Raw genomic sequence first — 13,658 nt, forward strand, 5'->3', positions numbered from 1 at the left:
AGAAATATGAATTGCGTTTTCTTTACCGTTATGCTTCGGTGAAGGGGCGCGATGAATGAATTTTCGCCCGTAGACGATGCTCGTTAGTTTCAACAGACGTTGGAAGAAAGAAATTGATTTTATCTGCGAATTTCTCGGCTGCATAATCAGGAAGGTTAGACGGATACGAGCAATTGTTGCGGTGCATGCTACAATGCATTATCGCGTGTGTTCTCGTTAATCATTCTGCCAACCGACAAGAAATGAATTTCTGTTTTTAAGAGGTGACCCAGTTCTTCGACGGGTGCGCTGGGAAATTGTTTCGTTGCTGACTTTTACCAACACATGCACGCGTTTCTCGATCATAACAAATTATTAATTAATCCTTCCGTATCGAGAGGGGCCCAAGGTTCGATATGTTGATCGTGAGGGGGCTGGTGGTTGAAATAACAACTCCACGATCTACACCACAATTATTAACTGTTTATTCGCGGGTGTGTCTTTACCAGACTGCGCTACGACAACGTCTTTAACAGGCTGGTTGTGTAACACGACGACGTCTTTACCAGACTGATCTTTTTAACGCGTCTTTCTTTACAGACTGGCCGTAGCAACGTCTTTCACAGACTGAGCGTCTTTCTTAAAACTACCTTCAATATACAGAGTGTTCAAAACATACCAATATTTATAGGATATATAGGATACATTGTACTGAGTAAAAAAGCTTTATTAAACATAGGTCGAAAGGTCAACCGTTTCTGAGATATAAACAGGGACGTGGTGGCTATACAATGGCCGCCACAATCTAAAACATTTTTTTATTGCTTCTGAGTGTTGCATATTAATACATTTAAAATTCTCTGTAGTTTTGTTGAATGTTAATTTATGTGCACAAGGGTTGAAAGTGTTTTGTTCGTAAAGGAATGGGTAACCATTGATAGCGAGACAACAGGAACATGCGAAAGTCAGTCCTGATTCTTGTATGATATTAATTTGTGTAAAAAGATTGTGTGTTTCGTGTGTTTCAAATTCGTTTATAATTATATCATTTGTACATTTGTTTCAAATACATTCCCCTTCGTTAGATCGTACATATAGTTATTATTAAACGAACGCAGCGTAGAAAAGTACATATTGATTTCAGGCGTTTGTTATTACGAGGTACAACGAACTTATCGATAAGGAGAGTCTTGTTGAAGTCGAGGAGATTAAAAATGAGCCTTCTTCATTAGGCTGGCTGCGTTTATCGGGACGATATATCATCGTCCGGGATTTTTCTCTGCCGGGGAACTCCGTTGGGAAATACGAGGAACGCTAATACGGATCGAATCGTGGTCGTCGTAATGAAGTTGCTGAAACTAGCCACCGTCGGGATTGTTCTTTCCTGAATTCGTCCCTCTTGCGTTTTTTATGAAAATAGCAACATTCTGTCGCTACTTTTTTTAGAATCGATTCCATTAAACAGTACCGAAGCGCGTCGACGCTGTTTGCTGTTGGATGTGATTTTGAGCGACGCTTCCTTCTGAAGAAGATTGAATGTACGCTGTGTCGACGCCAACAATGACGCCGCGCCGTTAACACTCGCGCGCCCGACTATTTTCAAACACATTGTTCCTGAAAACGAAGAGTTATTTTCGAACGAGGAGTCTGCGTACACGGGACAATTGTCGCTAAAAATCCACGTCGATCGTTTCTTCCTGTCGCGACGTCAGGAATTTTTAAATTCTACCGAAACTCGTACGTAACATTAGGGGATGTTTAATAGATTTCACGAGTGTCAAATAATTAACAAATGTGCAATTAGTTTCCAATTTGATTAGTCTGTGTTATTATGAAACTATTCTTTTAAGAGAAACTTAGATTCGAAAGTTGAAATGAAATAGTGTCGCCTGTCATGAGGTTTCCTCGCCCGTGAAAATTTGAAGAAAATCGTTTTCGTGACACGAATAGTCCTCGAATGCATAGGTCTGGGCCGTTCCGCGAACTGCATAATGCATTTTTCGCCAAATGGTTGACGATTTGTATGCGCTATCGCGACGATGCACTTGGCGTCAACGGCGGTACGCAGTGCAAACTGCAAGCATTTTCCCTTGCCCCGAGACAGCAACGCGCTGTTATTTTTCCGACGTTACGTCCCGACTTCGCTCCTCTCCTTTAAAACGCTCTCGGGCTCGCGGAGGATAGCATTAGGGGGTTGAAAGATGGTTTAAAGGCGAGGCCGTTCGAGCAGTCTGTTCTGCGTAAGCCAAAGGGTGATTTATCGTTTTTGTTCCAGCTGCAGGCTTTCTCTATTGAAGCCGATTAATAAACGGAAACGGCGGATTATTCTATTATTCCTTTCTTCTGTTTGCGTTCCATGTACTGGGGATTGTCCAGTTCGAAGACACATTTGTCGCGATCGAGACGTCTTTTAGGGAAATATATTAAACTTATCAATTTCTTGTATTGTATACAGTATATATTAAATATACAGGGTGTCCCAGCATCGGTGGTACAAGCGGAAAGAGGGTGATTCTAGATGAAAATACAAATCGAAAGTACGAATAAAATTTTTTCATTTAAGGTTACGTTGTCGAGAAAATCAATTGTGAATTGATGTCGATACAAATAGCACCAATATCATTAGTATCAACATGATGTACTGTGTTACCTCTATTTATGGATTTAAAGTAGATTTAAGTGAAAATAAGGCATGTAATTTACTTATTAAACTAACTTAATATATACAAAAATTGTTAAAAATTGCCCATTGTGCTACATATACAATTTTCTAAATTAGATTTGTGAACTAATGGATTCTAATTTATTCTGTATCTTTAATTCTTCAAGTGTATACTCGTTTGTTTTAACATGACTCCATAGATACAAATCAAGGAGTATTAAATATGGGGACCATGATTAGACAAAATTGAATATAATAGCATACTAAGACAACAAATAAAATGATGATACGTGCTCAGAAAATCATATCAACATGAGTGTAAAGAAGTACAAAAAACATAATAAAAGCCTGTATCGACATCTATTTATCGAAGCCATAGTTAAATGCACGCGTGCTTGGTGAATATTCACAGTGGATTTTCTGGACAATAAAATCTCAAATGAAATAATTTTATTCTTTATTTTTAATTTGTTGTTTCATGTAGAATCACCTCCTCTGCGGTTGTACCACCGATGCTGGGACATCCTGTATATACAGGGTGGTCCACGTAACTTGTGCAGCTCTACAACTTCCAAAATACACGTTGCACGAAAAAATTTTGTGTACAAAAATTGCATGATTTAAAGGGGTATATTACGTAGTGCATTTATTTTTTTTTATAGGCGACGGCATTTCTAAGATTTGAAGGTTAACTTTGTTTTTTTAAATAGAATACTATATTTTTTGTATGATAATATGGAAGAATATCGAATTCTGAGTAAAAAAGTATTGACCTTTATTAGCCCTAAATCTAATAGCTAACGAGTAATTTCACTTCGTTTCTTGACAATCTTATCATAGATTTCTGTAGAATAGTGAAAATTATCAAGAAATAAAGTGAAATTACTCGTTAGCTATTAGATTTAGGGCTAATAAAGGTCAATACTTTTCTACTCAGAATTCGATATTCTTCCATATTTTGATATAAAAAATATAGTATTCTATTTAAAATAATAAAGTTGACCTTCAAATTACCGAAACGTCTCCACCTATAAAAGAAATAAATATACTACGTAATGTACCCCTTTAAATCATGCAACTTTTGTACACAAAATTTTTTCGTGTAACGCATATTTTGGAAGTTAAAGAGCTGCATAAGTTACGTGGACCACCCTGTATATTGAACTATATACAATATTAAACTTATCAATTTCTTGTATTGTATACAGTGAATAGAAAAGTCAATGTTTTGTGAACAACCAATACTAAGAAAGAAAAAAATGTTATTTTTATCATAAATGAAAAGTAATCGAATTTCATTTGAATCGAGTGTAATTGCAAAATACAACTGACAGTTGTAAATGCAGTTGCAAATTAAGTTTGCAGACGTTCTGCTGCTCCTGTACATATTCGAAGCGTCTGACTAAATTATAATACTAATGCTCGCAACATGTTCTAACCGAAATTAATTCGCCCTTCATTCATTACGTAATTGTAGCAAACACAATAGGATATTACGAAATATTTACCCCCGTTATTAATCTCGATAGTTGAAAACTCTTTGCAAATATTTGATTAAGATAAAATTTGCCCGTTACTGCTGGCGAATTAATATCCAAGAATGGATCTCAAATATTTATGGTTTAATCTCATTTCGCAAATGAAAGGGTTAACGAAAACAGGAGCCAGCAAATAACAACCATATTTGTAAACAGTTATATCGGACGAAATTGTCATATTAAAATTTATAAATGATCGTATTTCATTAATTCTCGTTATTTTTGTAGTTCGTACATTTTATTATTTTATAAATAATTCCGTGTTTACGTTATCATTCGACCAGCGCCCATAATTTTCAGTTATGCCAGGACCTCGTCGATCCGGTGTAATGGAGGATGAGATGATCCTGATTAAAAGATAATCCGGATGAATGAGCTAAAAGATAGCATTAAAAGATAAAGAAATTTAGACCAGCTATAAATAGTAAAGCTACAATCCTCATAATTAAATACGAGGTCTCACATATCCGTTTACAAAGTATCGAAATAAATAATCAAAAATTTACACACCACTTTTCATAAAAGAAATCTAGAAGGCTCCCTTTTAGCATGAAAAGATTAGCTCTTATAGGCCATTTAATTCAACAAATTGTTTTCTTTTTGCATAATTATTTCAACATTTTAAATCCAACGTGTGTCCTTTAATTTCTAGTTTCCGTTGCCTCTATATTTATGATAGATTATATACATTATATATAGATTAACAACTTGCTAAGCTCGTTACGTCCTCGATTCACTTCGAAGCGTGGGTGTAACAGCCCTCGAACCGTTGGACGCAGCGTTTGGATGCATTATGTTCGTTGAAACAACACGATTAGGTATCCACGATAATGGACTGAAATAGACAACTCCGTCCTTGGTTGCGCCATGTTCATTAGTAGTTACGTGTAATCGACGATTGCTGTTTGTTAGCAATTAATTTGCCCGTTGTACCGTAAGGAATCCTTACCGTAACACTTTATGCTTCGTTGATAATAGCGAAATTATCTTCGTAGAACGCCGTTGTCGGGCGTAACATAATTTCGACCACCGACGAACGAAACGCTCGAGCGCCGACCGATTCATACGCGTGTTTCCCTATTGTTGTCGGTTAATTAACGTGCAAGATGCCCTTAATCTCTTTACTGATAGTCAGATACATTCACGTCTCGTTACGAAATCGTGGTACCTCTAAATTTTCTCGTTCGTCGAGTTTCGTACGAAAAAATTTGATCGAAAACTCTCCTCGGAATACTTGCCGTTTTACGTAAGTTTTAAACGTTTTCGCGATACTGGTCACGGAGAACCGTTTGTGTAGCAAACGAACGAATACCTTTTTCGAGCGAGGCAAGAAAGTTAATCCTCGATGTGACAAGCTGCTCGGATCTGTCCAGGGATAATAAAAAGGGACAGGATGATTTAGAATTACCCGCAAAGTAACTCACCGGTTCAGACCCGAGAGAATCCATGGGACAAAAATATATATCTATATATTTATGCAATCTCGCGTTGGTCCACGAGCACGTATACGTTTCCAGAGGCCGATCGTATTTTCATGGGACCCCGGAATCCCATTAAAATGGAAGGAAGACTCCCTGGAGCTCGACCCCGACTCGAATGCAGCCATTCTAACGTTCGTGTAATTTTTTTATTGCAACATTCTATATCGCTCTTCTGCAATTTTGCCGAAGACCTGCAGAGGGAATACCAGTTCGACCTGAACGAAGCTTTTACGTGCGAGGAAAGGTTCCTACGTTTCCTCGATACTGTCGAGCTTTCATCGATAAACGTAATAGGGAGACGCGGCTATTTGGATAAGGAAATTTTTGGGCAACGGAACACTTGCTTCTCTGGGCGTTCCACGTTATACGTTTCAGACGAAAGAAGGGTAAACATTAACAATAAAAATTGAAACGCTTACATTACGTATTTTTCATTTTTTACTTTCCACAAACAATGTAAATAGAACAAAATTAATCGCACGTGAATGTCAAACTCGATAATTTACCACTGCAATATCAATAATTTAATTACCCCGTGTATTATCAGACGCTTCTTGCATTTCAATTCAAATTAAAGTTGGACTTTGTATTTAATTAGTAAATAATAAATAGACCGTGAATTTCATGCTGTTCGGATATATCCTGGTACGACAAAGCAATATGTTAAACGTATACAAAAAATGTACACTCAAGCAAATGAAATGTTATTTCAATTATTTCTGAAACATATTCGCATACACTTCACATTTATATTACCATCCATGGTTTAATAACGCGTATCGGATGGAAAATAAATGTGTAAAACATCGATTCAGGTCCCCGAGATCGTGCGTCCATTCTAATCATTTTAATGTCGCTGATTAAGAAAACAATGAAAAGGCCAGAAATTAAATAACAAGCATTTCTTCCTTGCCTTCCATGAATTATTCAAGTAATTGCTTTACTCTACGTTCTAATTAAATTTCCTTTTTTGCTACTTGTTTTTTCCCGTTTTCCCCTCCAAGATTTTCGGTTTCTTGTTGCATTTAAATATTTTCTCATCGTTTGCATTCCTCTTTTGCTTCTTGATTAAGCGATTTCCTCGCGTCGAGCTTTATTTAAACATCTCTTTCTCGCCAGGGTGTATTTTCCTTCTGTCCTTTGTCCTCGAGCGGCTCGTTTCTTCCCCCGTAATACGCCAAAGCTCTGTTTGTTTCGTTCCTACGGTTTCCTTCAAAAATATTTCAAAGTTCACCCGGACTTTACTTTCCTTTGTGCTTCGTTTAAATACCTCTCTAAATTGTTGAAACAGCTGAAATCGTAATCAAGACCGAGAAAATTACTTCGTTTGCAACGACGTAACCGACATATAATATTTACGATCGAGTAATGAAAAACAGCATTTTCAAGCGTTTTGATCTTGAACGATATAATTAAACATATTTTTCGTTGCACCGCGGTTAACCACATATACATTCATTTGCCGGCTCCTGTTTGTACGTTCCCTCTCCGTTTAATATTTCCCTTTAATTTTCCGTTTTTTCCTTTCCCGCAACGTTCCCGTTAAAACTTTATACGTGCTCTTACCGATGTAGATTTTCACCACGATTCTACAATACGTTGCTCTTTTATAATAGAAAATTCAAATTAATTCTCTAAGGGAAATTATACCTCTCAGGTTATCAGAATTTCCAAGTTGATTAGAAATTTTAAACGCAACAACGAGACGCGAGTAAATGTATCTGCGGAGTATAGAAACGATCCAGCGAGCCGTTTCGAACGAAAAGAACTGTTAAACGAGGGGATTTGTGGGGCTCGAAAACACGGAGGGAATTTCGATTCGAATTAGAAAATATCACGACGCGGATGACGCGACGAGGGTGATATTCGGGGATTCATGGCCGTGCCGTGAAAATGCACAATGCCGGTATAAAATGCAGTTTATTCCGCCAAAGTGGTTTCAGGTTTTGCGCGTTTTAGCGCGCCGCACCGTCGAGGGTCGTTTTTACGTTGCACGCGTGTCCCACGCGGCTGATCATAAATGTTTTTGGCTCCCCGGACGCGCCGCGAAAAATCTACTGGGGGGAAAAAAGCTTTCCCCGCAATTTTTTCGCCGGTCGAGTTTCAAAGGGCGGCAAATTTTCCCGCGAAAGAGAATTTATTATCGCGATCAAGACGCGAATACGAACACCAGAAAACCCTATATAGTGTAATGACTAGCGTAGTAGAGGAAGCTAGCGTAAGTTCGGTAGATCGAGATGAGGGCGCTGCGAGCAGTCGTCAGAGACACGCAGTTTCGTCGTCTCCCGTGTCGCGGACTAGAATAAAGTAGTTTTAAGGTTAACCAAGTGTTTCTTATGATTTCACCGATCTCCTTCATCCCCGGCCACCTACTACACCTAATACGCGGAATTTCTACAAGAACACTATGATTTTTAAGGTGAATTCTAGAAAATAATTAAGGTGTAATAGATGTTGGAAAAGTAATATATGGATCTGGAGAAAATAGTTTATTTTTATCGTAAATAAGATATTACAGTGTAACGCACGTAAATATGGCGAAATTTGTGTAAGAACAGTCTTTTAAATTTGCTTCAGAGAATTAAATTGAGAAATTAGTAACTGGTTCTACCACCCTTGTTCTTAATTATTTCAAATATTCTGTTTTTCATACTATTAATTAGTTCCTGTAATGTTGTTTTTTGAGTGTTATTCCATTCGTATCTTATTGGACTCTCTAGCTCTTTAATATTATTGTATTGTTTCCCATTTTTATACAGGGAGTCTCAGCCGATTTTGACATGTTGTATTCCTCGGTATTCTGACACGTAGCAAAAAATGTTTCGTAGGGAACTTAAATGGTATCGAGTGGAGCATATTTTTGTGTTATTAATTTTTTCATAGGCGGACACGTCAAGGATATATGAAGATCAACTTTGTCTTTTTTTTAAATGGAGTGAGGTACTTTTTTATGCATCAAACGATGCTACTAAGCATTCGTTATAAAAAAGTACTGACCTATGTATGTCTAAAAGCAAGTAGTTTAGAAGATATTTCAATTTAAATAATTCTGAAATTCTTACTGACATTAGCGTTTATTTACAGATATGGGTCAATATAACGACCATTTTCATCACAGCATTTTAATGGGGGATTCTAGAGGTCAAAATAAGACGAAAATCTAGAATACCAATTTGTCGATGGAGGCTTCGTTAAAAAGTTATTAACAATTAAATTCAAAAATTTCAAATCGTTCTGAAAAAATTATTTTCGATTGCGAGGGTCAATAGCAATCATTTTTTGTCATTACACATACCCTCGAATTCCTACCCACTTTCTAGAAAAAAATTCGAAAAGGTGCGGAATTTTCCATGGGGGAAAAAAATGTCAAATCGTTTTGGAAAAATTATTTTCGATTGCAGGAGTCAATTACAATCATTTTTGGTCATTACACATACCCTCGAATTCCTACTCACTTTCTAGCAAAAAAATTCGAAAAGGTGCGGAATTTTCCATAGGGGGAAAAAATGTCAAATCGTTTTGGAAAAATTATTTTCGATTGGAGAAGTCAATAGCAATCATTTTTGGCCAATAAACATACCCTCGAAATCCTACCCACTTTTTAGAAAAAAATTCGAAGAGATGTGAAATTTTTCGACGGGGAAAAAAATTTCAAATCGTTTTGGAAAAATTATTTTCGATTGCAGGAGTCAATTACAATCATTTTTGGTCATTACACATAACCTCGAAATCCTACTCACTTTCTAGAAAAAAATTCGAAGAGATGTGACATTTTTCGACGGGGAAAAAAATTTCAAATCGTTTTGGAAAAATTATTTTCGATTGCAGGAGTCAATTACAATCATTTTTAGTCATTACACATACCCTCGAAATCCTACTCACTTTCTAGAAAAAAATTCGAAGAGATGTGACATTTTTCGACGGGGAAAAAAATTTCAAATCGTTTTGGAAAAATTATTTTCGATTGCAGGAGTCAATTACAATCATTTTTGGTCATTACACATACCCTCGAAATCCTACTCACTTTCTAGAAAAAAATTCGAAAACGTGAAATTTTTCGACGGGGAAAAAAAATTTCAAATCGTTCTGAAAAAATTATTTTCTGTTGCGGGGGTCAATTACAATCAATTTTAGTGAATAGACATACCCCCGAAATCCTGCGTATTTTCGAGAAAAAAATTCAGTACGTGCAGAACTTTGAACGTTAATAACTTTTTAACGAAGCCTCCATCGACAAATTGGTATTCTTGACTTTCGTCTTATTTTGGCCTCTAGAATCTTCCATTAAAATTTTTCCCAGGGGTGGCTGGACACCCTGTATAACACACTACTATCAGTCAGTGTAGTTGAAACTTTCGCGTAAATGTGGCAAAATATCAGCCGATACATTAAATAACGTAGGCCAGTCTTTACTTCATCGGTTTAAAAAATGCTGTGATACTAATAAACGCTAATGTCAGTACGAATTTTAAAATTATTTAAATTGAAATACCTCCTAAATTACTTACTTCTCGACATACATAGGCCACTACTTTTTTATAAAGAGTGCCTAGCTGCATCGTTTGATGCATAAAAAAGCACCTCATACCATTTAAAAAAAACAAAGTTGACCTTCATATATCCTTGACGATACCATTTAAGTTCCCTATGAAATATTTTTTGCTATATGCCAGAACACCCTGTATAACGCACCTGATTAAATTCCCGAGGTAATGCGTGCATCAATTTTATTTCCAATCTTACACGAGCAAACAATAGTCGATATACGTTACAGTTATAGAAATTGCAAAGAAGAAACTGAAAGAACTATTTAAACCTTTAAAAAAGACATTTTCTCGAATCATAATAACCTTAAGATATGAATCAGACTGCACATACAATACCTTCTCTGCTCGACAGTTTCGTAATTCTTTGCTAATTCGTAAAACTGTACGATTCGATGGAATTTGGTTCTAAAATCAGTATCGATAAAACCGTGGTTCCGGCGCATTAAGTCCCAGGACGGGATTCGAGGCTACGTGGCCACAAATTTTTGTCGGATTAAGAGCGTACGTTGAATCGGGGGGGGGGACGGCGCGACGAGAAACGATCCCATTGTCGTCGAGAAAGTTTGGACCGACTGCAGATTCTCCGGGACGAATGCAATCCCCGAAGTTCTGATTTCCTATTTAACGAACAACCCTCGAGTTTCGATAATGTGTCTGTTTCTTGCACAAACTGTGTCACGGACGGGGCCGAAAGCGAGGCGGCGGGGTAGGAAAGCCGAGTGAAACTCGGAGGGACAATTAAAAATTCTATCGTCGCGAATGAATCAGCGAGTTGTAAAGAACGCGAACCTTTAAAATATATTTAACACGCCGATTCTTTCTATCTTGTTCCTTTATTGTTACGACTACGGTTTATATAGCTTCGTTTCTTTTGTTGCAGGTGGTGAGAGCCGCGAGTCCAGTTCTCCTACGCGTCATCGTGCTGGGAGCATTTTTCATATACTGCACAGTAAGTGCCTTCCTTCTTATTTTTCCTCGTGACTTTAAAAGCACCTTCGCCGCTGAAAGGCGCTTTCCGTGACTCGGGTGGATTTCCGTGACTTGAAATAATCTCGCGAGAGATAGAAAATATCTTCTCCGAGATCTGGAAAAATTTCACGCACACCTCCCTCGTGATGGGCACGAGTTATTTCTTTTTTTTTTATCCGCGTCGAGTATCAATTTTCCCTTTGCCTCGGTGCTTTGAGGATTGAAAATTATTTCGCGGCCGGTGCAATGACTCGAACCGTCGGTATTGCTCGCGGGCTATCAGTCGCAGTCAACGAGGTATCAAAATCGTTTCGTGGTAACTGGCGTTAGTGTCGTGCTCGATTTCGGATAATTGGATTACGATAATAGAAATGGAAATGAATATCACGCCGGCAGATCGTTAGCGGCAGTGGTTTCGTTTCCACGAATTTGGGGACAATGTATCACCTTTGGTATTCGACGCTTTGCAATCTCGCGGTTCGGTGAAATACATTGCATTATCTGGCTATTTGCGTCCGGCGGTAATGTCTTCTCGATCGTTCGCATACATAACGACTTTTACGAGCGCTAATCGCGAATAAATCGCTTCGTTTCCCATGAAAATGCTTGGACTTGGATTTGGTAATTAATTCGATCGTACAAAGGTGCAAGCTTTTGTGTTTTTTACGCGTTAGACGACGATTGTGCGTTTCGTAATTGAATATCGATAAATTATTTCCGGTTTATTGAGAAATTATTTTATAAATTTTTAACGAGCGCTGCTTCGAAGCTCCGACTAGCAGAAAGACGTATTATTAAAATATTTTATTACGCTCGTTGAAGTCTAAATTGATTGATATATTTATTCGTATAATATTTGTTGGAATTGTGTCGAGAAAGCTTGCGACTCTTTTTAGAATTTAGTTGTTATTCGATGAATTTAAAAAAAATTTCTTCTCGTATTTTTCAAGCTTCCTCGGACCTTAAATTCTCATTCTTGGTACTGGCGTTATGGTCGTGCTATTTCTCTTGTCGCGCGGCATTCGTGCATTCGCCGTCAAAGAAAATTCAGTTGCACGTAAAGGAAATCCGTTGGAAGAAAATCGAGTTCGCAGTAAACATATTTCAGCAGCCGGCGGTGAATTATAAATGGCTGAAGGAAATCAATGTTCTTTGTTTCAGACGATAGTAATGTACCCCCGTCCAAACGTCATAACGTGCACGGTACGAGTTTGGCTGCGAGAAATTGGATTTTCTCTAACCTATGGCGCACTTATGCTCAAAACTTGGAGGTAAGTAAGAATAGCTACGTCTACAACGACATTTAACTCCATCGCGATGCGAGATCCCACCATATATTAGGTGCCTCACGGAAGTGGGTCGAATCTTTGCACTAAAGCAGAAAGCGAACGGGATTTCTCCGAAATTTTTAATTACTTTTATCTCGATTCAAACATTCCTCTCAAAATTATTGTTTACAGCGTTCTTGGAAGTATCTTATTATCTTTCGTGTCTAAACAATTGTACATTCATTAATACAAATAGTACAATTTTTTAATCTTCTTACGTTCTCATTAAAAATTTCATATGTTTTCACTCCTACCATATATTAGGTGTCTCACAAAAGTGGGTCGAACCTTTGTATTAAAACAGCAGAAAGCGAATGAAATTTCTTCGAAATTTTTAATTACTTGTGCTACTGCTCCGTTGAGAGTAGGATCTCGTGGTACAGAACAGTAGGTGTATCAATAGCTTTTTCACCCATTTTAAATTTTAATGAGAGATTCTAGAGGCCAAAATAAGACGAAAATCAAAAATATTAATTTGTTGATGGAGGCTTCGTTAAAAAGTTATTAATGTTTAAACTTCCGTCCGTACTAAATTTTTTTCTAGAATGTGGGTAGAATTTCGGGGGTAGGTCTATTCACCAAAAATTATTGTAATTGACCCCCGCAACTGCAAATAATTTTTCCAGAATGATTTGAAATTTTTTAATTTTGTCGAAAAATTTCAGACTTCGAATTTTTTTCTCGAAAATGGGTAGGATTTCGAGGGTATATCTAATGATCAAATATGATTGTAATTGACTCCTGCAACCGAAAATAATTTTTCCAGAACGATTTGAAATTTTTTATTTCGCCAAAAAATTTAGGTACTACCCCTGTCGATTTTTCTTAAAAATTCCTTTTTCATTTTTAATAAATTTGTTTGGCGTTCTACAGAAAAGTTGTCTAATACTTTTTTGTAGGTACCCTTGGGCTCTGCTTCAGAAAAAAGTTTCAAAGAGATACCTTTACTATTGTAGGAGTTATGATCGTTTGAAAATTGGACCAGTTTTAGGGGGTTTTTCTCACTTTACGGTGTCAAGGAACAACTTTCCGAATATTCTTGGAATTTCTACTTGTTGTTCACCAAAATACGCATTGTTTGCCTTTTGAAACATTAAAATCCTCCGAGCCGTTCAGAAGTTATGATATTTTAAACATATGCATGAAATTTCAGT

The 13,658-nt window shown here is 37.1% G+C and overlaps 1 protein-coding gene across 1 annotated transcript in view; it reads left to right on the top strand.

Annotated features, from left to right (window-relative positions):
• The window catches only part of LOC122401762 (probable G-protein coupled receptor 158), a 167,594-nt gene that overhangs the window by 115,860 nt on the left and 38,076 nt on the right, over nt 1–13,658 (top strand). Inside the window, exons 6-7 of the mRNA XM_043404110.1 lie at nt 11,088–11,156; nt 12,338–12,447. Of these exons, the coding sequence (XP_043260045.1) occupies nt 11,088–11,156; nt 12,338–12,447 (179 nt within the window). The remainder of the gene's footprint in view (nt 1–11,087; nt 11,157–12,337; nt 12,448–13,658) is intronic.

Source organism: Colletes gigas, unplaced genomic scaffold (assembly GCF_013123115.1).
Source record: "Colletes gigas isolate AHSC1104 unplaced genomic scaffold, ASM1312311v1 Colletes_gigas_Sc00027, whole genome shotgun sequence".
Classification (NCBI taxonomy): Eukaryota; Metazoa; Arthropoda; class Insecta; order Hymenoptera; family Colletidae; genus Colletes; species Colletes gigas.